Source organism: Excalfactoria chinensis, chromosome 10 (assembly GCF_039878825.1).
Source record: "Excalfactoria chinensis isolate bCotChi1 chromosome 10, bCotChi1.hap2, whole genome shotgun sequence".
NCBI lineage: Eukaryota > Metazoa > Chordata > Aves > Galliformes > Phasianidae > Excalfactoria > Excalfactoria chinensis.
Window position 1 is genome coordinate 9574290 of NC_092834.1, and position 24016 is coordinate 9598305.

The window sequence follows — 24016 nt, forward strand, 5'->3', positions numbered from 1 at the left end:
TGCAGGGGCTGCCTGCAGCTTCCCACACCCAGCAGTGCTGAGCTCCTTTCTACCTGCAGCCATGCGTGTCAAGGGGGATGTGTGCAGTGTGAGCTCGGTGCCCGTCTGCATGAATTAACACCGCTGCTGCTATTTATATGGGGTGGGGGAATCCTCCATTTGCTCCATATGTTCTGAGGGAGGCACAGAGCTCTGCTGTGCAGGCCCAGCTCAGAAGCAGCACCGAGCTGTTGCCTCCAAGCCCCGTGAGAGGGTGTGGGGCAGCTCCCACGCGGGGCAGCACCGTGGGAGGGGGTCAGAAGGCTGCAGGCACCTGGAGGCCCTCAGTAATGCAGGCAGCCAGACCAAGCACGAGCAGCACCCACGGCTTCGGGTGGGCTTCACACAAAGCAGAGGCCCCGGTTTCTGCAGGCTCGGTTGTGCCGGTGCTTAAAGGCGCTTTGTTCTTGGGGCGGCTGGAGGTTGGATTCCCAGCATCTTCAGAAGAAATCTTGTTTGTAGCCCCGAGAAAAGACTTTTTATGGAAAAAGGCATTTTTCTTTTGCCCTCCGCCCCCACCCTGGCTAATGTTCTTCGGACAATGCCGCTCTTTGCTGGCTCTGTTCTCATGCTTATATGTGTGTCCTACGGCTGCAAGCACTGCCTTTTCCAGCACGGCCCTCGCTGCAAACCCCCCGCCCGCCCTCACCTCCCGCGCAGCCACGCCGCGGTCTGCAGCTGGAGCACCGCGCAGCGCTCGGGCTACGGCTCTGGGGCTATTGGTGACGGGCCGCGGTGTCGTTCTCTTTTCCTTCCAAACGTCCCCTCCAGCCATACCCCAGAACGGGCGTCCTTCCGCCCCTCCCACCGGCCTCGGGGCAGCCCCGTTCGGAGGCTCTCGGCCATCAGATCAGGGCTGCAGGTGCAGCGCCGCTCCCAAAGGCGTCACCGCGCCCAGCCCCGTGGCTGCGAACGGCGCACGGAGCAGCGCAACGCCTCGGTTCCGTGCAACGCCTCGGTTCCGTGCAACGCCTCGGTTCCGTGCAACGCCTCGGTTCCGCGCGCCGCAGGAGATGCGGGATCCCGGCGCGCGCGGCCCCGGCGCGCTCCCGCCCCGCGCTCTCCCCCCGCACTCGCGCGCTGAGGGCGCGTGAGCCGGCGGCGGGCGGCGATTGGCTGCCGGGAGCACCCCGGGGGCCGCCGGGCCGCGGCCGCCCGCCGAGCGCCATTCACGGCGCTGCCCGCCTGCACGCGCCCAGCCTCATTCACAAAAAATATAACTTCATTCATAAAAGCGGCGGCGGCGCCCGGGGCTCGGCGTGGCGGGAGCGGCTCGGGCGCTGCTGCCCCGCGCAACGAGGGCACGGCGCGCAGCACGGGGTACGGAGCGCACCGGGCTGCGCACGGACAGCGGCGGTCCGGCACTGAAGGATTGTGGAGCAAGAATTGGGGAGCCCGAGGCTGAGAGCTGCTGCGGGCCGGGAGGGCTGAGAGCTGCTGCGTTACGCGTGTGCGGGAAGGAGCGGTGCGGAGCGGGACTGCTGCTGCTGCTGCTTCCCCGTGGGGGCAGCTGAGGATGGAGGCGCCGAGAGCCGCGCACCTGGAGGGGCTCGGGATGCTCTGGAGGTGCGGCTGAGCGCGGGGCTCGCCTGCTGGGCTCTGCTGGGCTCTGCTGGGCTCTGCTGGGCTCTGCTGGGCTCTGCTGGGCTCTGCTCTGCTGGGCTCTGCAGGGCTCGGCTCGGCTCTGCTGGGCTCGGCTCTGCTGGGCTCTGCTCTGCTGGGCTCTGCACGGATCGCGCTCGGGCTGTCGCTGCGGCGGTGACATCCCGGCCGTGAGCTCCCGGTGCGCGGCCCCGAGGGCTGGGGGGACACGGTCTCGGGTGTCGCTCCTGGGCGTGGGCTGCTTCTGCCCGTGGGACTGCACGGGGAATGCCGGCCGGCCGTGCGGCTGGAAGCCTCCCGCATTGAGGAAAATACGCTGCTCGGGAGGGAATGGGCAGAAATCTCTGTCGGGTTTCTGTTTTTAACGTTGTTTGACTTGCCTGCTTTCCGTCTGATTTATCCACAAAGGCGATTTGTGCCCAAGGCTCCGGTTTCCGAACTGCAAGGGCTATGAGAGAGCGCGGCCCGCAGAGCCTCAGTGCACACGTCCTGTACGTGGGGCTGCTCCGACACCCGGGGATGCTGCACAGGGCCAAGTACAGCCGCTTCAGGAACGACTCCGTAACGTCTCTGGACGAAGGGCCGCAAAACATCAAAGGTTCCTCCTCTTCCTCCCACCCTTCAGCACCCAGCCTGCTGGCAGAGGACGTCCCGCTGGGCCCGCAGGACACCTGCACCACGCTGTGTGCGCTGATCCCGCGCATGGCCAACATTAAACTGGCCAACCCCTCCGCTCTGCCCAGCCTGAAGAGCTTCTGCCTGGGGAGCAAGGAGGTGCCGAGGGCCAAACTGACTGAGTGCGTCACCGTCCCTGGAGGTCCCTCCTCACCTGAGCTTGGCTGCCTTTCGGCCTCGTACCCTCAGCCCGGCCCAGAGGGGCCACACCAGACCCCAAGGCCCACGGGTGGCTGCACAGGGAGAGGAGCAGCGGAGGTGGTGGGCAGGCTGGGAGGGAGCCTCGTGCCCAGCGGGGAGAGTGCGGAGGAGCCAGGCACGAGCTACGGTGTGCGGGTGAGTAGTGAGCGCGGGGACCAGGTACTGGCACAGGGGAATGCAGCCTGTACTGCCACCTCTGCAGCCCCTGTCACCGACTTACCCTGTGTATCTGCTGTTTAATGACAGATTTAGGGCTGTGCTGGGGGCCTGAGGGAGTTAAAAGGAGCACAACTATCCTCAGAGGTAGACAACATCAATTGCCATAGATTCTGTCCTTAGGCTCTTGGAAGAGCATAGCTGAGCTGCACCGCAAATGAGGTCACTCTGAAATGTTGTGTTGGAGTGGAAGGACTATGGCAAGGTCCCATTCCTCCTAGCAGCTCTGGTGCCAGGCAGGTGCTGGCTCACACTGTGATGTCTGTCAGTGCTGGGCCCAGCAGTGGCCTTGCAGCCCGTTCTGCATGGTGCAGGGTGCTGAGGCTGCCTTTCACTTGTGCTACCGGGCTGCACCCACTGCTCTGGGCACAGAGAGCACTGCCTGTTCCTCCAGAGGACACCCAACCACAGCTTCTCCAGGTGTTTCTCACACTGTGTTGTCACTGTTGGTGCTGGCTGAGCAGACCGTGCTGCTGGGTGAGTCCCTGGGCTCAGGGCTTTGTTTTTTTCCACATATATCATGCTCAGGAGCTTTCTTGTTTTCCATTTTTCCTCTCTGGATGTTTTACTTTTGTGCCCAGACCTTGCCAGTTGGAAAGCCAATGGTGATTGCTTCCTTCTCCATGCGCTGAACCTGTGACCGCGCACATCAGAGGGGAGAAGAACAAAATGGGTCTGTGGCTGTGCCCACCCTTCCCAAGCAGGCCAGATACTGCGGATGAGGTCTTTGGCTGTGGGAGCTGTGGGATGGGCATGGAAGTCAGAGTGCAATCATCTGCATTTGTCTTGTAAAAGGCAGCAGTAGGAGGGAGCTGGTACTGGATGGGGTTCTCTGGGCTACCCTTGTGCCTGTCCTCTTTTGCTTGTCTTCCTGTAAGGCCCAGTGCTGACGTGGGCACTTGTTACTTCGGCACCGGTGGTGGCTGACTGCGTTGATGGGCATGCAGGTGGTGCGTAGCATGACAGCACAGTGCCTGCTGGGGCTCCCAGTGCTGGTGGGTGGTGTGCTGGTGTTGTGGTATCATGGTGCATGGCGCGTGGCACCTCCCTGTTGTATGGCGCCAGTCACAGCCGAGGCTCTGAGGTCCCTGCAGGGCTGTGGATACCTCCCGATAGGGGAATTTCCCAGGTCCTGTATGAGCCCACGCACAGAAGCAGCGAGGTGTTACCTGCTGGGAGCCATCCTGACCAGAAAGGAGAAGCAAAACCAAGGCCCAGCGTTATGGGAAGGTCCAGAGTGAAGGGGCTGTCCCCTTCTGCTGCTCCCCAGGTTGCTGTTCCAGGGCATCTTCCTGCCGTGGAGGTCAGGCTGTTTCACAGGGAAACATCTTTTAAGGGATGACTGGCAGGGGCCTCCCAGCACAACAGGGAGATGTCCTCCTGTAGCTCTGCTGCTGTAGGAGCCCCAGGGCGGCAGGAGCACTGCTGAGACACATCCTAATGTGCTGTGTCCAAACCCGGTGGCTGGTTGATCAGGAATTTCAGAAAGACAGAAATTGCTGAAGTGATAAAAAGCTTTTCATCAAAACTGGTCGCTCACAAACTGGAAGGAGGCAGAAGTTGTATTTCTGGTGTAGCTTCATGAGGTGCCAGCGATGGGATTCTTTGTGGCGTGCCCTGTGGTGTGACTGCAGCTGTGCACAGCAGCTGGAGGAGCCACATGTCTCTCATGTCACCTGGGCTGTGCAAGATGCTGAGCCCCCAGGCTGCCTGTGTGAATACCAGAGAGCACAAATAGCATTACTGAAGCAGAGCTGGGACAGAGCTTATCTCTGTACCACTACCTTTAAGAGCAGAATGGGGACCTGGCTGTTGGTGCAGTTCTGTGGCAGGAAGGAGATCAGCTCTGGTGGTTCATGGCTGCAGAGCCACAGCTGTGAGCGGTGAGCAGGGCTTGGGGTGCTGGGCGGCCCTCATCCCACAGCTGTCACTGCCTCTGCCTTGGGGTGGTGGTTCTCTGTGGGCTGCTCACGTGTGTTACAGCTGCAGGAGCTGTGTTGGGTTCTCTTTGAACCAAATCTGCCACAGCCCTTGTGCTGGTGCAGTAGTGTGGGATGGGCTTTTCAGATCAAAACTGTAAAGAAAGAGAAAGTGTGCATGTGTATATGTTTGTGTGCATGCTCTCATTGAAAATGTGTTTGTATACATATGTCTGTATGTATATACATACATACATAAACTTAGGAACTTTTCCCGGTTTGTTTTTTTTCCTCAACATTTGTTTAATCACAGAATGGCCTGTGTTGAAAAGGAGCAAAGTGTCATCTGGTTTCAACCCCCCTGCTACGTGCAGAGTCACTGACCACCAGACCGGGCTGCCCAGAGCCACATCCAGCCTGGCCTTGAATGCCCCCAGGGATGGGGCATTAAAAATTGCAAACACAAATGAAAGGGTCAGACCCTCCCTGGAAATGTTCTATTTAGCAAAAGCCAGGCTGCTTTCCAGGCCGTTCTGCCAGGGTCCCTGTGCTCTCAGGCCCTGCCGTGCTGTGTGGGTGCCACGTGCTCATGGCTGCTGCATGCGTGCACTTCTTTCCCCCTTCTGGCCCCATCCATCGAGGTGTTATTCACAACAATCAAGAGCTCCCCACTCCCCACCTGGCAGCCCTGGAGGAAGGAGGGGTGGGAGGCTCAGAAATCTTTTCCCTTCACTTCAAAAGCACCTTGTTAAAGCAGGTGCTGGGAAAACAAGGGCTTGGATGGGAGAAGGATTCCTGCCACCCTCACTTGCACACAGTGATTGTTTTATGTTTGTATTTATTTATTTTTCCCAGGTAGCTGCAATGTTTTTAGGGAATCCGAGCAGCATCTGACCTGCCTTTGGTTAGAGGCAATGTAACAGCAGCGGTGCCTCTGCTAGCAAATCGTGCCACCTGGATTCTTTGTTTGGTGGCTGTGGGGTCTGTAGGAGCTGCCCTTGGCATTCCACGTGAATTAATGCCTGTTAACTAGTAAGTCAAATCGTGAGGCTGCGGCTGTATTGTTCAATTAGGAGCTCCACGAGCTGTATTGCTGCTGCTGGTGAATCACTGGCTGTCATTGAGGCTGGAGCCACTCACTGTGCTGTGGGAAGGAATGCAGTGAGACGTGGGGCTGTGTTAGAGGGTGCCTCAAAAGCTTATTCACGCGAGCCCTGCCGGGTGCATTCACATCTCCTCCCACGCAGTCCCTCATCCTGTCTGCAGTCACTCTCCATCATCTCTTGCAGAGAGATGTGAAAAGATGTGCATCTTCAGTAAGCAGCCTTCTCTCCCAACCCCGGCAGCACGGGGAGGCAAAATCCATCCACAGATCTCCCTCCCCTTTGGATGCTGTGGGATGGAGCTCCTGCAGGACAACCGCTCCCCATCCCACTGCAGGGTGATGGGGGCATGGTTTGGCACGGGTCACTGCTACAGGTGCTGGGCAAGGCATGAGTGGGCTCAGCATCCACCCTCATCAATGAGGTCAGATCCTTAGCAGCTGGTTCTGTTCTGCGTTGGCGTTTTCTTCTATGGAGGGGTTAATCATCCTTGTGTAATTTTCACTTCTTTTTTTCTTCCTTGGAGATATCTTTTATTTTCTCTACCAGGTTTCCAGCATTCCATTGTTCCTCCTGAGTGCACCCCGGGCTTCTTCCCAGCTCTGTGACCCCAATGTTCTCTTCCCCAGCCCCACCGCTTCCCCCTGCCCAGGGGTGTGGGGGTTCAGCCTTACCGACTGCTCTCATTCAGATAAAACAAGAGAGGGATGCAGTGAGGGGCCGTGTTAATGCACTTCCTTACTCAGGCTTTTAAAGAAAGGAAGGAAAAAAAAAAAAAAAAAGGAAAAAAAAAGGCCTTTTGTGAATCATTGATAAGTTCAGCTTCACTCAGGGTCACTTATGCAAAAACCTAATATTGATTTTTCATCTTTGCTTAGAGCAGCTTCCCACGCATCTGCTCAGGATGCAGCGGGGACTCGCTTATCAGCGCATGACTCACCTCCTCCTCTAAATCTTGCTGTTCTCAAGGATCGAGGGGCACCCCGCCAGCTCACAGGATGCTTGACCTTATCCTGTAGGGCCGGAGGTCCATGCCGTGCTATGAGCTGAGGCTTGAGGCATATCTTCCACGTTTGCTTTGTTCCCGTTAAGCAGGAATATCTTTAACAAGTAAGATAGCTCTCAGAGTCCTTTACAAAGTCATTAAATGTTCATTAGGGAAGCAGTTCTGCAAACCCTTCAGATTCTTATTGATGTCCTTCCAGGGCTCTGACCTAATTCTGGAGTTCTCCCAAGGGTTGCATTGCTATTTGGAAAGAAACCAAAACAGGGATATAATCCCATTGTTGTGGAATCCCTGCTTGACTGCGCACACACGTTCTCTTTTTAACACAGTCATTTCTGGAGGCCCCTAAAGCTGGAGCAGACACCTGCGTTCACTGCCTCTGAGCACTGCAGGAGAATCCATTCACAGACAGGCTGGTGCCTTTCTCTGCACACAGTGCTTCTTCTGTCCGTGCAAAACAAGAGGACAGGGCATGCAGCCCCTGCCTGGGGCTCCCTGTGATGGATCCCAGAGGCTGTGACTCCATGCAGGAGGGCTCTGTGGGGCCAGATTGCTGCAGGATGTTTGGTTCCCAGGTGACTATTGCAGTGTCAAACAGGGGATGCCAGGTGGGAAACACACACCTCGAATAGTAGAGGGATGGCTATCAGCAGGAATGATAAAGGAATGAGTAAAATGTTTTGGGGAGAAGTAAACTCAGTGGCTAGAGTTATCCTGGTGCACTTCATTGAGATGAAAGTGTTCCATAGGTTTGTACAAGATATCAGGGGGTTCTGTTTGGTCACAGATCATCCCAGTCATGATGTTTCTGAAAATGTGTCCTGCTCAGATCCCACATAAGTATAGAAAAAGCCCTCAGCTGTGCCCCATACAACAGAAAGGTGGGATTCGGCCTCTTAAAGCAGTGTTTGTGGTGCAGGCTCTTAAAGAGCTGTTGCTAAGAGCTTGAATTGCAACTCTGCCTCCTCCATCTTCTGCAGAGGTTGGTTATTTGTCATCAGGCCTGCAGCAGCACGGGGCCGGTGGTTTTCCTCATGCCTTGTAATGCCTCTCACTGCTCCAAAGGGCCCCTGAGCACAGCGGTCCTGCAGATGTCCTCTGCACATGGGGGAATTTCACTGCAGCATCAGTGCATTCCTCCTGGCTCAGTGGCACAAGTTAATCAGTGACAATGAGCAGAACTAGGAAAGAGGAAGGATTGGATGTTGTGTCCCCAGAGTGCTTCATCTCTTTTTTGTGCTGTGTTGTTGAAGCTGCTGGTACCTTCCTTGCTGTTCTGTATACTTTTCAGTAAACCTGGATCTATTTAGGAAGTTGCTTTGGAACGGCTGATTTGATTTTCCTATAGATTGTAGTTCTGCATAAATTCAGTGGGCTGAAATCACACTTGCTTTTCTCTGTGACCTCCTCTCAGCTGTTCTGCAGGTATTAACGTAGCCATCATTTCTCTCTGTCTCTCTTCGTTCTCCACAGTACATGGGCTGTATTGAAGTGCTGCAGTCAATGAGGTCCCTGGACTTTGGCACACGAACACAAGTCACCAGGTAGGCACTGCTGAATGGGCATTCAGCACAAGAAAGAAAAGCCTAAGCTCTGATTTCTGTATGAAGCCACCAGTGCGTGCCAAACTCTCAGACTCTTTTGAATAGGAGTTTGCATGGTTTGCTTTGCTTCTTCCCAAGCGATGACTTGAATTACGTGGTCATTAACAATAGGCTGTTTCCATTGTGAAACTGATTGTTTCAGGCACAGACTGAATTTCTCTCCCAGTTCTAGGTTTTGGATGCAGAGAGAATCCCCCTGCAGTCGCAGCATAGTACAGGCACACTCAGTGCTTGGTACTGGCAGCTGGGCCATGAGCCTGGGCTCACATGGGGCATAAGGTGAACATGTGCCACGGCTATGCTGCTGATGTTGTGGCTGAGGCACAGCCTGGGCACTCCAGGCATCTCCTCTGCTGCCTTCTCCCTGCTTCACACCTGATGCGGGGTGCCGTGGGTCCTTCCATTTAGTGAGGACATCTCACAGTTGGTTGTTGGCACATGTATGGGAAATTGGTAATCACAGCCTGAAGCTCTGATTAATCAGCCGAGGCAAGTGTTGGGTCAGCTGTGGGAGCACAGGTGAGAGTAATTGAGCTGTGCTCCCTGAAGGGGTGGAAATTGACTTCACCTCCTCTAGACCTCATTTAAGGGCTGACCACCACTGAAGCAGCATCTCTTGGAGATTGCTCCCTGGTGGAAATTGCCTCAGCGTTTCCCAGTGAAGGTATCCATATCGGTGAGTTTTTTTTTCATAAATAACCTTTTGAATATCTGTTACCATCTTTGTATTGTTCTACCATACGGCACGTCAGGAAGAGATCAACCCTGCTTTATTTTTACCTTTAGTCTTGCCCTATGTGCAGAGTCGTTGTGTCTATAAGGAATCACACTAGTGATTTTCCAAAGGGGCTGTTGGGATGTACCCATGGTCCTGCAGCAGAGCTCTCTGCTCCCTGGCTTCAAATGCTCCTTGCAGAGAATTTTTGCCCAGCTGTGTCCCTGTTCCCTCCTCCTCAGCCTTTTTTTCTGGCTTGGCTCATGCTGAGGATGCCAGAAGTGTGGTTTAGGCTTCCTGTGGCTGCCCAGCTCTTCCTTCCTGCTGGCAGATGATTTACAGATGCTCTTTTGCTTCTTCAAGTGTTCATGTCAAACAGTCTAAAGGCAGGAAAGGTGCATGATGAGATAAGTGTTAAACATTTACTTACCTGTTGGCTCCTGGACTTATCAGCTAAAAGGAAGAATCTGCACAACCTGAGTCTTCAACTGCTTACATACTGCCCTCTAAAGCAGCCAGATTTGTTTTGGATTCAAAGTCAGCAGTTGTTTACATTTACAGTCAAAACAAGCATGCATTCACCCAGTTTCTGCATGTTTATATGAAGGGTACAAATGCAGTTAATGCAGTTCCGTCCCCCCCCAAACCTAATTGTTTACCAGTCCGATGCAGTTGTAAGAAACAGCACCAGCAGAGATGACCCGCTGTTTCACAGCTGCTATGATGGCATCATTGCTAGGAAAATGTTGCCCATGCAGTCCAAATTTCAAGGAAGGTTTAGATGTTGTATTGAGGGACATGGTTTATAGAGAACTATTGGTGATAGGTGGACAGCCGGGCTTTATGATCTTGTAGGTATTTTCCAACCTTGGTGATTCTGTGATTTTATTATTCTATGAAATTTCTCTATGCTCATATGCAGTTGGTCTCTATAAACGTTCAGCAAGCATTGGTGAAAGTTAATTAATTGTAGCAGCCAGTCTCTGTCAGACACCATCCTTAAAAAAGGAGACCTATGCTCCCTGCCACCAGCTGCTCTGGCACAGTTGTTGTATGCGAAGATGCAGCTCCTGGATAGGTGTATATTTGTTATGGTGCTCATAAACCCGTGTAATTAAAAGGAATGAACCGTTACAGTTTTCTATCACTTAAACCTTCCTCACTTATTTGTAAAAAAGACATGTTTTTAATGAGGAAAAAAAAAGTATTTTTTATATCAAAAAGGCCTTCAGAATAATACAGTGCAGCAGCTGTATTACACAGTTACCTGCATTGGTGCTGATTTCCCTGACCTGATTCTCCATTACTTGCTTACTGTGATGAACTTTCAAACTCTTTGGTGGGTGCAGAGTTTTCCCAATGTGGCTGGCTGTGTTCTTGACCTGGCGTTTGGTCTGCGTGAATCTGAGACAGCTGAAACTAGGAGAGTGGTTAGGTCCTGGAACAGGCTGCCCAGGGAGGTTGTGGATGCCCCGTCCTTGGAGGTGTTCAAGACCAGGTTGGACAGGGCTCTGGGCAACCTGATCTAGTAAAGGCGTATGTTTGGTGGCCCTGCTAGGCAGGGGGGTTGGAACTACATGATCCTTGAGGTCCCTTCCAACCCAGGTCATTCATTCATTCTGAAAATAATGGCCAAACAATTTCATCACACGGGCATTTTTTGTCCTGTGCAGGAAGGAAAAGTCTGTGAGTAGTCATCAAGCTGTAGTCAGTAAGGTTTTGGTTTGGTTTTATTTTTCTAAGTGCTGAGCAATCTAATCAGTCCTCTTTACTCAGTGACAGAACATAGTGTGTCTCAGAGCCACCTGCTTGTGGCCTCTGTGCCTTTTCACTGGTCATCATTTGAGCAGTGTGTTTTGTCCATGGGCTGTATGTGTGACATGTATCCTTCTTCCCCCCCTTACTCTACACCCTTGCAGCACCTACTGCAGGGTGCAGGTTGAACCTTGCTCTCCCTGGTACCAAAGAGCTTCCTGGCATGCAGGCCTTCCCCATGGCCTTTCCCATTGCAGTTGGACCTGATGATCTTGAAGGTCTTTTCCAACCTGGGTAATTCTATGATAGTAGACTTTGCTCAGAAAAATCAGTTTGGTGCATTCAGATCCATGCATTTTGTTCTTCAGCTGCACCAGCCATGATGCAAGGTAATCTCCCATTTACAAAGGCTGAGTCTGTGCATGTTGGTGCACTGACAAACAGAGCTTTGGTCGGATGATCTGGAAAATACTGAATATGAATTACTACCCAAAGAGAATTTGCCAACTTAAATTTGGCCCGAATGGTCAGGATCTGTTAACCAGGGCTGTGTGAGAGCTTAACAATGGGAATAGTTCCACCACCACAAAAAAAGCCCTGTGCTGCTGCTGACCTTGGGAGACTCTTTTGTGTATGAGAAGTTCAAACCTTAAACTGCTTGCAGAGTGCCTGTTGAAGGGCTGGGTACATGCTGACTTTAAAGTTCGATCGATTATGACCTGACTGAGTGATGATAACTGATTATTCTCCCATTGTTCTCCCAGGCAAGTAACTTTATGGATGCTCTCCACAGCACAACAGTCGAGGAGTTATTTGAAATGATTCTGTTTTAATAATCTCTATTATTTTTACTGGGGATAAAAACATATTTTTACCCTGATGACATTTCACTAAACAAAGGGTCGTGTTCTGTTTGAAGGGGTCTCTAATTATGACTCTTCCCTGCTCTGCTTTATGTCTACAAGCCAGACTGAGGTCAGTTTAAGAAAGTTCCCTTCTTCCTTCTGCACCAGCTGTAGTACACCATGGGTCACTTGCATTCTGTTGAAGCAATGAAACTGGAGCCCCTGTGCTGTGGTGGTGCCCTCCTGCCCATCTCATGCCTGCACACAGCCCAGTGTTCCCTCCCTTTGCCCGGCCCTTTGGCTCTTTTTCTCTTTCCAGCCTCCCACTTATGTTAAATCAAGCTCAGTGATTACATCTAGGCATGTATGGGAAAAGGGATTCTGTGTCCCAGGTCCAGGCAGTGGCTCTCCAACTTGGGAACGGCCAGGCAGCATGGCTGGGGCAAGGGGCATTGCAGAGGACTGGTGGGGTGGCTGCTTGAAGAAAGCTGACTTTGTTTGGAAGATTAATTTCAACTTTGTTGAGACACACAATCCCTTTCTGTTCAGTGGTGTGGGCAGAGCTCTCAGTGCTTAAAAGCAGATCTCCAGCAGCATGCTTGCTTGCTTACATCAGCCCCTTGCTCTTCTTTTGCTCTCATTTGGTGAAACAATCAACAAAGTGCCTCTCTGTCAGCACAAGGGCCTCCTCTGTGGCAGGACCTACTGCAGAGGTGCAGCCCTAGAGGACAAAATCTGGGTTTGAGTGTACGACTGAGATGATCTACAGGCTCACAGGTGCCAAAAGGGGGCTGTCTTTGTCACCTCCCATTGCCCACCTTGCTGCTGGCTGCTGAGCCACCACAAATTCCTTCTGCCCTCCCTGCAGCACCGGCTGGCTGCACAGGGCTCCAAGGCTCAGCCCCACAGGTGTGGAGCTCACCCCAGCACAGGAGCTGACCCAAATCTCTCCCATTCACTATGGAACCAAAAATTGTGTTGAGTACCAGTGGTCAGTGTGTGTAATTACATGGGTGCTGCAGGACTGGCAGGCAGGGACCTCTCTTCAGATGGCTATAAGTTGCTGAGTTGTTGAGGGGTGAGATGTTCTTTGCCTTAAACTAAACTGATTTAAATTCCTCATGACTTTCCTTGTTCTGGGGCTCCCAGAGGTGAGAGAAGCTGCTGCAGAGTGCACCAGTGGAGTTATCTCAGTCAGTGTGATTTAAAGGAAAACAAACAAACCAAAGTGCTTTGCCTTGGGATGAGTGGCAAGGAGAAGGGAAAGGAACAGCAGCAACATGACTGGAATAACAAGGCAACATCTGCTGCTGCTGCTTCTGATCGGCAGATGGAAAATGGAGAAGCAAAACCCAGAAGCCACAGAGCTGCACGTTCATCCATAGGATAACTATGAGACCTACAAAGGTTCCAGGTCTGGTCCACCTGCCCCATGGAAGTGATTGAAAATGAGAAATGTTCAGTTCTATCAGCAAGGTATTATCAAACGTCTGCTTTTCACACCTTTAAAATCATATATGAGAAGGCCTGTTAAGGCATCTGGAAAACCATCTGATGATATGAAGCAAGGAGCAGCTGTGAGAAGGTGATTTCCCTTAGGAAAGAGAGGAAATAGAAACTTAATTAGAAATAATTTGCTTATCTTTTTGTTCCTGTTTGTTGGACGATTGCATGGCAGTGTGGTGAGGTGGGCAGTCACAAGTTGTGCTTGTACCAGGATGGGATCTGCTGCTGACAGCTTTGTCTGCAACTGAGTATTCCATATAGGATGCTTGAAGTGTTTGGGAACTCATTTGTCACCAAAATAGAACACTTCCCTGTTTCTCCAGTTTGTTCAGTTTCTGGTTTTCTTTCTAGGTAGAGCTAGACTTGAAGGCTCCAGGTAGCCTTAATGTCTTGGCTCTGATTTTCATTTCCTTTAATATTGAATGAGAAGATGAGCTCTCATTTTCCAAATGGATTGTTGGAATCTGCAAGATCATTCTGCAGGATGCCATTCCTGTTATGATTAGTTTTGCCCTTTCTACCATCAAAATAATATCACCAAGCTAAACAAGAGAGATGTCAGGATTTCACTTCGTATTTTCAGTTGTGTAGAGAAAAGTGCTTTGTTTTGAAAAGCTACAAAAAGAGGCTGTGCTTAAAAGGTTGCATTTGTAAACTGAGTCTGGTCCATCTCAAGCAGTTCACTATGATGCTGCTCTTCTTCCCAGCTGGTTTCACTCAGGCTGCTGTTGGTGACGCTGGACAGGATCCAGGTTTCATTTCTCAGGACCTTCTCTGACAGGAAGCCTCCTTTTAACATCAGTTCTGTCCAGTGCTTTAGGTACAGATGCTGGCAGCCCACCTGCTCCAGCCCTCCTGCCTATCTGGCCCACTGCCTGCCAACCTGGCTCAGTGTCTCCAGGACATCCTGCAGGGATAGCACGTGGAAAACTTGCCCCAGTACCACCTGTGATTGCTGGATTATTGAGATAAGGCTGTCAGGTTGGATCCTGGAATCCATGACATGCTGCAGCACAGCTGACCTTCCCTCATCTCCAGGATGTCCAGGAATGTTAAGGAAATCTGCTGAGCACACCCCAATCCTGTCGCTCACAGTTTTCCACTGGCTTCAAAACAATGAATGTAAGTCAGGGAAAAGTCAATGGCTGCCAGTAAAAGATTGTTTCCCGGCTGCTGAGCTAACTGCCCCCAGGATGCTGCTCTGTTTGTGGAAAGCATCACCTGGCTGACCATACATCAGAACTTGCTTTGTTGAAGCCCAGAAAAAGAGATGCAGCTTGTAACAGTTACATTCAGTGAGAAATATAGCTGTCTTTGATACAGACCACCAATACATTCTGCTTTACATTTCTGCTTTCCAAAGCGAGAAGCACCTATAGAGGTTACTGAGTGGCTGGGATAGGACACCTGATTTGGGAAATAGCGGCTAGAGGTGAACTGAGACCTCTGGTTTGCAAAAATCTTGAGAAGCTGAACCTCCAAACCTCCCCTCTGAGCTGTGGCATTACAAAGCACTACGACAGAACACCTTGCCGAAGAGAAGCAGCTTTGCGATCCAGCTTCAGCTGAGCAAACCGTGCACCTTGAAAATGAGAGGGTCTGTGTGGCATTCCCAGGGAAAAGCCTCCTGCCCAGAGGGATACAGCACTGCCGGCAGTGACACTCAAAGCATTTGCTTTGCTGTATGCATAGATATCTAACCTGTGTCTTGGCCAGGAATGTCACAGCTTGGCAGACGCTCTGCACAGCCTAGGTAATCAAATGCTGGAAGAACTGTTACGCCTAGCAGGGGCAGCACTGGGAAATGGTCAGTCATAACTCCCCAACAGTGTAGGCTGAGCAGCAAGAATGTTCTTGTGATATAAAAGTGTGGGAAACTGGCTGAAGTGCAGGTGAAACGTCACTTCTGTGATTTCTTTCCTTCTTTTCTTGTTTCAAAAATGAATAACTCCTGAACACCAGAGAGCCCATAAGGGCACCCAGCTGGGCTCACTCAGCACCCCCCTGGTGCTCTAACTAAGACGGATTAAGGCAGGTAGGAAGGCTGCCTGCCAGTCTTACTGAGAGAAGGGACTCGAAGGCACGAGGTCCTTTGGGTTTCATTGTGGTAAGCTGGTTTTATTGATTTATTTAGGAACAAAGAATTGTCATTAGGTGACGCTCATATATTTTATGAAGAAAAGGAATGACTCCAAAGCAGACTGAATTATTGTGTTTCATTAAATAGGTTTTTCTTTTAAACGCTGGGAGGGAAAAAGAACGAAAAACAACTGTGAAAGACTTTCCAGAAGATTTAAGTGTTTCTAAGTGGAATTACAGCAATAAATCATGAGGTCGCTGGCCCCATTACAGCTGATGCATGTTAAATGATCCAACAGTTTGTGCTGTGTTTTCCTGTTTGTAGGGAAGCAATAAGCCGACTGTGTGAAGCTGTATCAGGTACAAATGGAGCGATAAGAAAGCGGAAGGTAAGTACTGCTTCAGCTGAACAATTGCTCTTCTGTATCTGCTTCTGATAAGTGGAATACATGATTCCCCCAACGAGGTTCAATCTGTGCTGGAGTTAGTGAGCATTAATTCACCTGAGCGTGCTGCAGTACTTAGCCTGCTGTGTTCTGGGGGCAGGGCTGTGCAAGACCCTCCTCTCCACTGATGTTAAAGCTCTGCTCCTACCAGCCTCTGTACTGCTTATTGGTTTCTGAGTTTTAGGTTCTGATCTGTAAAATGTAGGAGGCCTTTTGGATAATGAAAGGGAGCTCATTCATCAGAAGGCTACCTGATGGTTATTTGTATTGCAAACAAGGAGAAAGGCAGTGTTGAATGGACCTGTCATTCGTTCAATGGCTGGCATGTAGAGAGTGGCAGTGGAAGTGGCTGCCTTGGGGCAGTGTTCAGGGGAAGTTATTGGTTTCCTTTGGTATCTGTGGAGATCAGAGTGAGCAAACACACTCCTGAAGAATGAATGTATGAGAAAATTTCCTAATTTACTGAGAAACATTTCATCCTCAAGAAATGAAGCAGAGTTCACTGGGAAAATTAATTGTTCAGAACTCCTTAGCTAGCTATAACATGTAACTCTCTGAGGTTCTGTTTCTTTAACACTTCTTTTCCCCATTATTGATATAAAAAGCATCCATACAGGTGTAATTCAAAGCTGATGCTTGTCAGAAGATCTATTTCCCATAATCAAGCTGTTATCCTTGTTCCCATTGCATTCTCAATAAGATGCTGTAAAATTTTACTTGACTCTGATGTGCTTCTGCTGCTAGCCAAGCCAGCTGACACTGTCTTTCTTTTGTTTCTGTGTTTAAAGCCTCCAGCTAAGTTTCTGTCTTCCGTACTTGGCAAAAGTAACCTTCAGTTTTCTGGCGTGAACATAAAGTTGACCATTTCAACAAACAGCCTCACACTGATTAACGTTGACACACAGCAGGTAGGCTACGTGTAAACCAGTGTCCTTTTATCCTTGCTACCATATTCTCTTTTTGTGACATCTGAAAGATAGGCATGGTGCTTGAGCAGAAAGCAGTACCCAGTGTCTTCCCATGCATGCCCAGTAAAGCTGATTTTTAACATGAGAGCACTTGGGGGTAATTCAAGATGTGATACATGCCCTTTTTGTTTGTGATGGTGTCTTTTGTATCTAGGGATCTCTGAGCACTTGGCAAAGTGTTTCTCTTGCTGTCACTCTCTGTACAGTGTCGAGTAAACGAGGTGTTAATCTTGAGTAGAGTTTCTGACAGTCCTAGAGTAAAATAAAATTATATAAATAATGAGTTAGAGCTTAGCTTTGCTATTGTTCAAAGCTACATTAGAGCTGGGTAATATATGTGCACCATCAGTTATACTGTGCAGATTCCCTGGGCTCTGCTTGGGCACAGTCCTGGGAGTCTGGGTCTGCTCTGGGACTGGAGTGCCTTCCTTTGGCAGATGAGTTTGGGAGCTTTGTGCTGCCCACCAGATTCCTCCTTCAGCTCCAGCATGGTCTCTGCCAGGCCAGCAGTGGGTTTCCTTACAAGCTGCAATAGAGAGGTAGTTCCAGCTCACTGGCTCTGAGGACCTGTTGCACTGACTTGATGCTGTCCTGAGTGCTGGGCAGCTCCTGTGGCTTTCCTGGGCTGGGAGGGCCAATGGATTGAGGTCTCCCTTCCTTTCAGCTACAGCATGCAGCAAAGGGCTTCCCTGTACTGGAGGAAACTGTGGGAGCTGGCAGGTGAAGTCTGGCCCTCTCAGCTCTTCCTTTTTTGATACAGGACTAAAATCTGGACCAACAGATCTCTTCCCAAGTGCACTGACATGCCCTGTTAACATGCGTGCACGTGTTCGGAGGACTGTCTTGAAATTCTTCCTACGTCTTTCATTACTAGGCCTTTCCGAGCCGAAAATCCTGTTTGTACCATTCCTGCACTGCCACCACGTTTCATTGTGTTTCCACTTGCACAATCTCTTGCACTTGATTTTATAATAAAAAGCAGCCTGTCTCCAGAGATGAGGCAGTGTTTTAAACAAAGTTTGTGCTTGATCTGCCTAGCAAAATTCCTGCCACATAACAATGTGGTGCTGGTGCTGGGAGACAAGATGGTCCAAGCATCGGTGGGCACTGTTTGTTTGTAAAAATGCTGCTCTTATATACACCATGTGTTTAAATAAGATTGTTGGTCATTTTGAACTGAATTTAATTTTTCAAGAGTTTATAAATGCATTTAGTATCTTCCATCATTCTCCTTTGAAACTCTCAAGTAGGCAGCTGTGTACTCACTAGGTCAGAAACAGAGTCTGAACTTGTTCTGAAATCCCTTTCAGGATGTAGGTGTTACCAAACATGAATGAATAGTCTCCAAAAATATTCCTATTTTTAGCTTCTTCCTTCACAAATGATATGCCCACGTGTTTCTTAATAGATGGGGTTGTCATGAACTGAATTGCTTGCTCTGCTGTTTTCTAAATGCACGTGAGCATGTTTAACTAATTTGTCATGCTTTTCAGATTATTGCCAACCATCACATGCAGTCCATCTCATTTGCTTCTGGAGGTGACCCAGTAAGTATTGATTTATAAGACTTCTGCAGGTATAATGAAATTATTATGAGAACAAAAATACCTGCAAATACTTCATTCCTTCTTATCCGCAAGCACTAACAGAGTATGCCATGCTTCTGCATCATGACCAGGAGTCTAAAATAGATAGGGGGCCTGGGAGAGGAGTCTTTGAATGGAGTTTCAGTGGGGATTTGATAACTAGGTAGAGTTACTGTTCCCACTGTCCATTGGTGAGACTAGGGTAACTCACAAGGCCACAGACTTGGGATCCTGAAAATAAGAATATATGAAGTTGGGATTTACATTAGTTCTGAGGTCCCTGTAATCTAATGCCGTGTTACAGAAGAGGTCAGCGTCAGCCATTTGAGGTGAATTTCAAGACAAACAAAGCTCCTATAAGATGGACATGACGTTATTTTTCTTGCAGATATGAGGTGTTCTCACAGTGTAATAGTTATGAACTCACTGATGTTATCATGCAAGGAGTTTTCTTTCCTCTTCCAGATCTTTCATTGAAATTATTGTGAGGAATTTGTCATTCATAAACACGTCCTATTCCCTTCTCCAGTGTCAGCAAGTTCCCAGCGTTCTGAATTTCACACTCTGTGTGTTGTGACAACTGTATTTTTTTAATCAGTTTGGAATTTTCTGCCTTTCAGTTTTGATAAATGTCCCCTTGTTCTTGTGTTATGAAACAAAGGAGTGGAAACCAGATCTAGCTTTGACTGGAAAATGACAAATCTGCCTCTTTGGGTTTAGGACCAGTCAAGGGAAAATAGCTAAGAACCAGCCCTGTGTGATGGATGGAGGGCCATGGGGTGATGTAAGGAGCCCAGCTGCTCGGTGAGGTTTTGCCCAAGCTGCCTGAGAGCAGGAGCTTCCTGGAGCTGGGGAGGGAGGCAGGGATGTGGGGATGGAACACGTGTGCAGGCTCTGTGCTGCCAGTCCTGCACCCAGCAGGGAAGCACCGCATGGAGCTGGTGCCAAAGAATTAGATCTGTAAGGATCCTGTTAACGACTGAGGTGTTTTGAGAAGTCTGACGTTCACCACTAGGTGCTTGTGCTATCCTAACACTACACTGTGCAATACAGTCCTTTGGCTTTGCAGACCATTTCTGGTAGCTCCAAGTGCTGCTGCGCTGTTGTGCTGAGCATCACGAAGCTTCATTTCAAACTCCAGTTTTCTTGATAGTTAAACAGCTTAATATATATCCTTGAACTGTCCTGTCTCTGAAGTATGTACCGTGTCCTAGATGCTGGCTGTCTTAAGTCTGTCTTTATATAACATCTCAGCATAATTCAGGCAGGGATATATTTCCAGCCTTATTTTCCATAGGATGTGTCTCTCCAACTGTCCCTACTTTTGAGGTCTGAGCACAGTTCTGTGTTGCTCTGCACTGTTAAGGAATGCCAGGGTTCAGTTCTAGAGGGGCCTTTATTTCAAAGCAAAGTCATTCATGCAGGCATGTAAAGCGTTGCAAAGGTATAAAAATAGCAGGTACTGCTCCAGTTGCTTCAGTTTTCTAGTTACAGTCAGGACCTAATTTATTTTAAAAGTAAAATATCATAAAATATTTATGAGCCTTAAGAAAAACCTGGGAGGGAGAGAAAGGAAATTGAGTTTTCTAAGCGCATGAGAAATATTTAGCTTTCTTTGCTTTCATGATATCACCTTGGGAGATTTTAGGGCTTTCTTTTTTTTGAATGATCTAGGACAAGATCTGCTGACCCTGAGATGTGCCTCCTGTGTCATTCATTGTGAATTATTAAATGGTTGTTCTTGTGCATATTGCAAACGGGGCCTTTGTTTCCTGCCAGCTGATTACATCTTCCCCCAAGAGAGCCGTGCCTTTAAGCTGCCAATTGTTTTTTCCCCATTCAACTTTTAAGATCCAAAATAACAAAATACATCTTTAATAATTAAAAGAATGTTATTCATTTCCTCACCGTTTTTACTATAAAGCTGAATTATCAAGCCATTCTTTGTTTTTGCAATATGACTAGAAATGTTACTCTGTCTATTTCGGATCCCTTTTCAGCTTCACAAGAAAAAGTGATTATTATTTCGGCACTAGCTGTGAAGAGAATCTGAAACAGACAACTGATTATACTGAGGTTGCCTGATCTCAGCGGTGGCCTTGAGATCCGGAGTAAATTAACCTGATGTTAACCAGACTGGCATAGGCAGCAGGGTTGAGATGGAATCCCTCTTGCCTTCTGTGATATTTTAAATATCACCTTTTCTCTAAGATGTCTTTAAAAGTCAATCTCAATGCCACAGATGGTGAAATGATTTGGTCTATGCAGCCTTTGCAGACTTTTAAGCATTCCACAGACATCAATGAGGGCTGCCCCAGCTAAAAGATGTAGCTGGAAGTCACATTGCCCTGATGTGTTCAGCACTGTCTGCTAATGAGGCACCAGCTGACTTTCTTCTCTCTTGCAGAGTATGAAAATACAGTTTACTGCAAACCCAATGAATGTGAAAGGATCTCCTGCATTTATCACAAGAACAGGCATTGCTAATTACTGCATCAGTATCCACCACTGCATCACTCCCTTACCCCCTTGTGCAGCACCTTCAGGTTTCCTGAAACCTATTTTTAAAGCTAAGAACATCTCTCTGTGTACTGAGTTGCTTTGTTAGGTGATAAGGCTGTTCATAATGATAATTTTAAAAACGTTTGTTTTGTTCTTCCCTGAAGGATACAACAGACTACGTTGCATATGTAGCAAAAGATCCTGTTAATCAGAGAGGTATGGAAGCAATTTTCAAATCATTATGTATGTCTTTATGATTGCTTTATCTTTACCAAGGACTTGCTTGAGTTTTAAAAGGAGAGTTACTGAGCAGCTCAAGATTCTATACAATTTCTAACTTTGCTGTGTGGATAGGGGTGACAGTTTGCATGCAGACATGTGGCTCTAAATGTCATGTTCTTTGTGCCACTAAGTGGGGATCTGTAGGTCAGAGTGCACTTGTGCCAGCTGCTGGCTCTGCACTGGGACAGGGTCCTTCCCAAGGCAGCCAAAAGGGGGCTCTACCTTGCTTGGGGTGGGAGATACAGGGCTGTTCTGTGCAGGAGCCATAAATGGAGTTTCTTTCATTGAGTTGATATGATGCCTAAAATATATGCAGAACAACATCCATAGCACATCAAAAATCTCAGTACTAACTAAATGCCCTAAGGCTACCTAGATAGTTTCTTGCTCAGCTTTTCTGCTGTAAAGAATAGAGATTGACCCTATATATATATATATATATATTTTTTTTTTTTTTTTAATATATTTTTTTCTGTATAAAGGACATTTACCTAATTAAAGCAAGGTGTCTCTTTGCAGCATGCCACATACTGGAGTGTCCCAATGGGATGGCCCAGGAGGTGATAAACACCATAGGGCAGGCTTTTGAGCTCCGGTTCAAACAGTACCTGAAGAATCCATCCAGCCTGGTGACTTCTGATGAAAGGTCAGCATGTTCCCAGTCACATCTCTGGCAGTTTTCTTCTCTTCAGTAATTCTCAGAGAACAATGGTACTTCAAAGAATGATCCATAAGTAAGATGTCTAGGTTATGCATTCTGGATGTGTGCTAACTGTAATACATGCTGTGCGTACATAGAGCAGTAGAGTAACATTAGATTATTCCAGTAAATGCCATTGTTTCCAGTGACGTTTGTACAGGTGCTTAGCTAAGACCACTTTATTTCAAGTGATGCAAGGAAATGGAACAAATGTTCAAATAATCTCATCCTTACTTGGGCAGGGTAAAGGAAGTGGAGAAGTTTTGCTCTATAAATATGGTGCACACTGAGCTCAGTCCTGAGCTGTGCCAAGTTTAAGCTTGCTGCAGCTGTAGAAAGTCTGTGCTGGGGATGCAAGCAGTTGTAATTCACTTCTCTGCTGCTCTGTTCATGACCCAGCAGTGACCTGCAGTTCCACCTGGTGTGACTTGAGTGAGCCCTGTATACCAAAATCAACCCAGCCACCACCTGGCATTTTAAAGTCTTATCTTCAGCCCATTGCTCAAACTGTGGAGGCCAGTGTTAATTGGTTCCCCATTTCCAGTGCATTGGACACACAGTTCTTGGTCTGGCTTATGGCTCTCACTAAGGAGCCAGATTTTTCTCAGTCTTTTAGAATGTAGAATTTGATCCCTCGCTACCTCTCAGAAGCAGGTAAAGATGTAAAGCCATCTTGCTGCTTCTTGAAAACCAGAATCAGTGTGCAGGCAGTGTCACTGGTACAGTGCCTGGAACAATGCAATAAAACTGGTTTTGCTCCTTGCCAGCAGTACCACCTCCAGGTTATATTTATTTTGTCATATAGTGTTTCTTGGCATTCCACCGCTAATACTCTGTTTACCCTGGAGACAATGGCCACAGGAAGAGTCTTTGCTATGAAACTCTGCGAAGTTATGCCAGGAGTAAATCACAGAAAAGAGAAATGGAAGATGCTAATTAAATTCCCTCCTTGAGCTGAAACCGCAGCCAGTCTTGGAGAATGGTCCTCAGACAGAACTTGGATATTGCTGTGTGAATGAGTCACCCACCTCCAACTATGAATCACATAATCAAATACTTGCACTGCATATCACATAATCAACTACTTGAACTTTATCTCTTTCTTGCTCGAGGTCTTTTATCCAATTATATTCTTGTTAAACAGAGAAGTAAGGTTTGAGATGAGCTTTTTATTTTGGGACCGGAGACAGTACAGGAAGCGCCTAGTTATTTTGCAGTGTATCAGCTGTACATTTAAGCTATCATCGTTCTGTTTTAGCTCAAGAAAAGCATTGGGTACCATCCTTTGTGTCATTCACTGTTTTCTTCAGGCTGAAACAGAATAGTCGTATTGTTTCTGATTATTAAAATCAGAGTGCATTCCGTTTAGGATGACTGCATTTTTTTTGTAGCAATGTTTGTTTTTCTGGAACAGATGCAGACTTTTCTGCCTAAATGCCACATGAGGTTTTAATTTTCTTTTGTAAGTTGTGTCACCCCCCCACTCCTGTCCCCATCCCTGGATTTATACACTTGAGACAAGAAGCCAGAGGGATCATTCTTATGGTCGACACTTTGGATACCTTTGTGAACAGCACATTGGCATCCCAGGGATCTGGGCTGTTCAGTGCCGAGATGATCTCCCTGAAGCCTGAACCACGGGGATTCCAGTTTTAATTTGGAGAGAATTGAAGTAAACAATTCTGACAGTTGAGGCCCAAACTCCGTTACAACCTTTCTATGGCTAATCTGTTCACTCTGTGATGCACGAATGCGTGGGATGTTTGCCTACACTAGAAAGCAGTTGATAACATCGGTTGCTTTTATTTCCACATTTGTTTCAGTGAGGCAGCAAGTGCTGATGGATCAGCTGGGAATTTACAGGAGAGGGAGGATCATGAATATTACAATGAAATTCCAGGGAAAGAGCCTCCCGCTGGTGGAGTATTAGACATGCGAATGAAAGTGCCATCAGACCAAAGGGCTGGCTGTTTTATACAGTGCAAAAAGCAGCACTGCTTGGTAAGTGTATCTTCTGATAGAACTATTCACTGCCTGTTATGGGAATGAATAATAAAGTGTTACTGTGCTGTAAAGCACGGTGTTAACATCAGAACCAGGTTCTGACTATCTTGGGAAAGGGTTTTTTTTTTTTTTAGGCGAGATTTAATCATGCTTAGTACATAATTGAGTCCCAAAGCACTTTCTGAAGATTAACTGGTTTGTCCTTAGAGTACTTTTAGGAGATGGAGTAATATCCCCTTGTTAACTTGTTAGCCGTGAGAAGG

The 24016-nt window shown here is 48.3% G+C and overlaps 1 protein-coding gene across 2 annotated transcripts in view; it reads left to right on the top strand.

The window, feature by feature from the left end:
* Window positions 1-1373: 1373 nt before the first annotated feature.
* Window positions 1374-24016, top strand: part of SHC4 (SHC adaptor protein 4) — a 28492-nt gene continuing 5849 nt past the window's right edge. The window contains exons 1-9 of one of the 2 annotated variants that reach the window (XM_072345902.1): window positions 1374-1605; window positions 2050-2652; window positions 8235-8305; window positions 15591-15654; window positions 16500-16619; window positions 18173-18226; window positions 20932-20983; window positions 21569-21695; window positions 23573-23750. In XM_072345902.1, coding sequence (XP_072202003.1) covers window positions 2092-2652; window positions 8235-8305; window positions 15591-15654; window positions 16500-16619; window positions 18173-18226; window positions 20932-20983; window positions 21569-21695; window positions 23573-23750 — 1227 coding nt within the window. In that variant the 5' untranslated portion in view covers window positions 1374-1605; window positions 2050-2091. The remainder of the gene's footprint in view (window positions 1606-2049; window positions 2653-8234; window positions 8306-15590; window positions 15655-16499; window positions 16620-18172; window positions 18227-20931; window positions 20984-21568; window positions 21696-23572; window positions 23751-24016) is intronic. The other variant, XM_072345903.1, reaches the window with a different exon arrangement.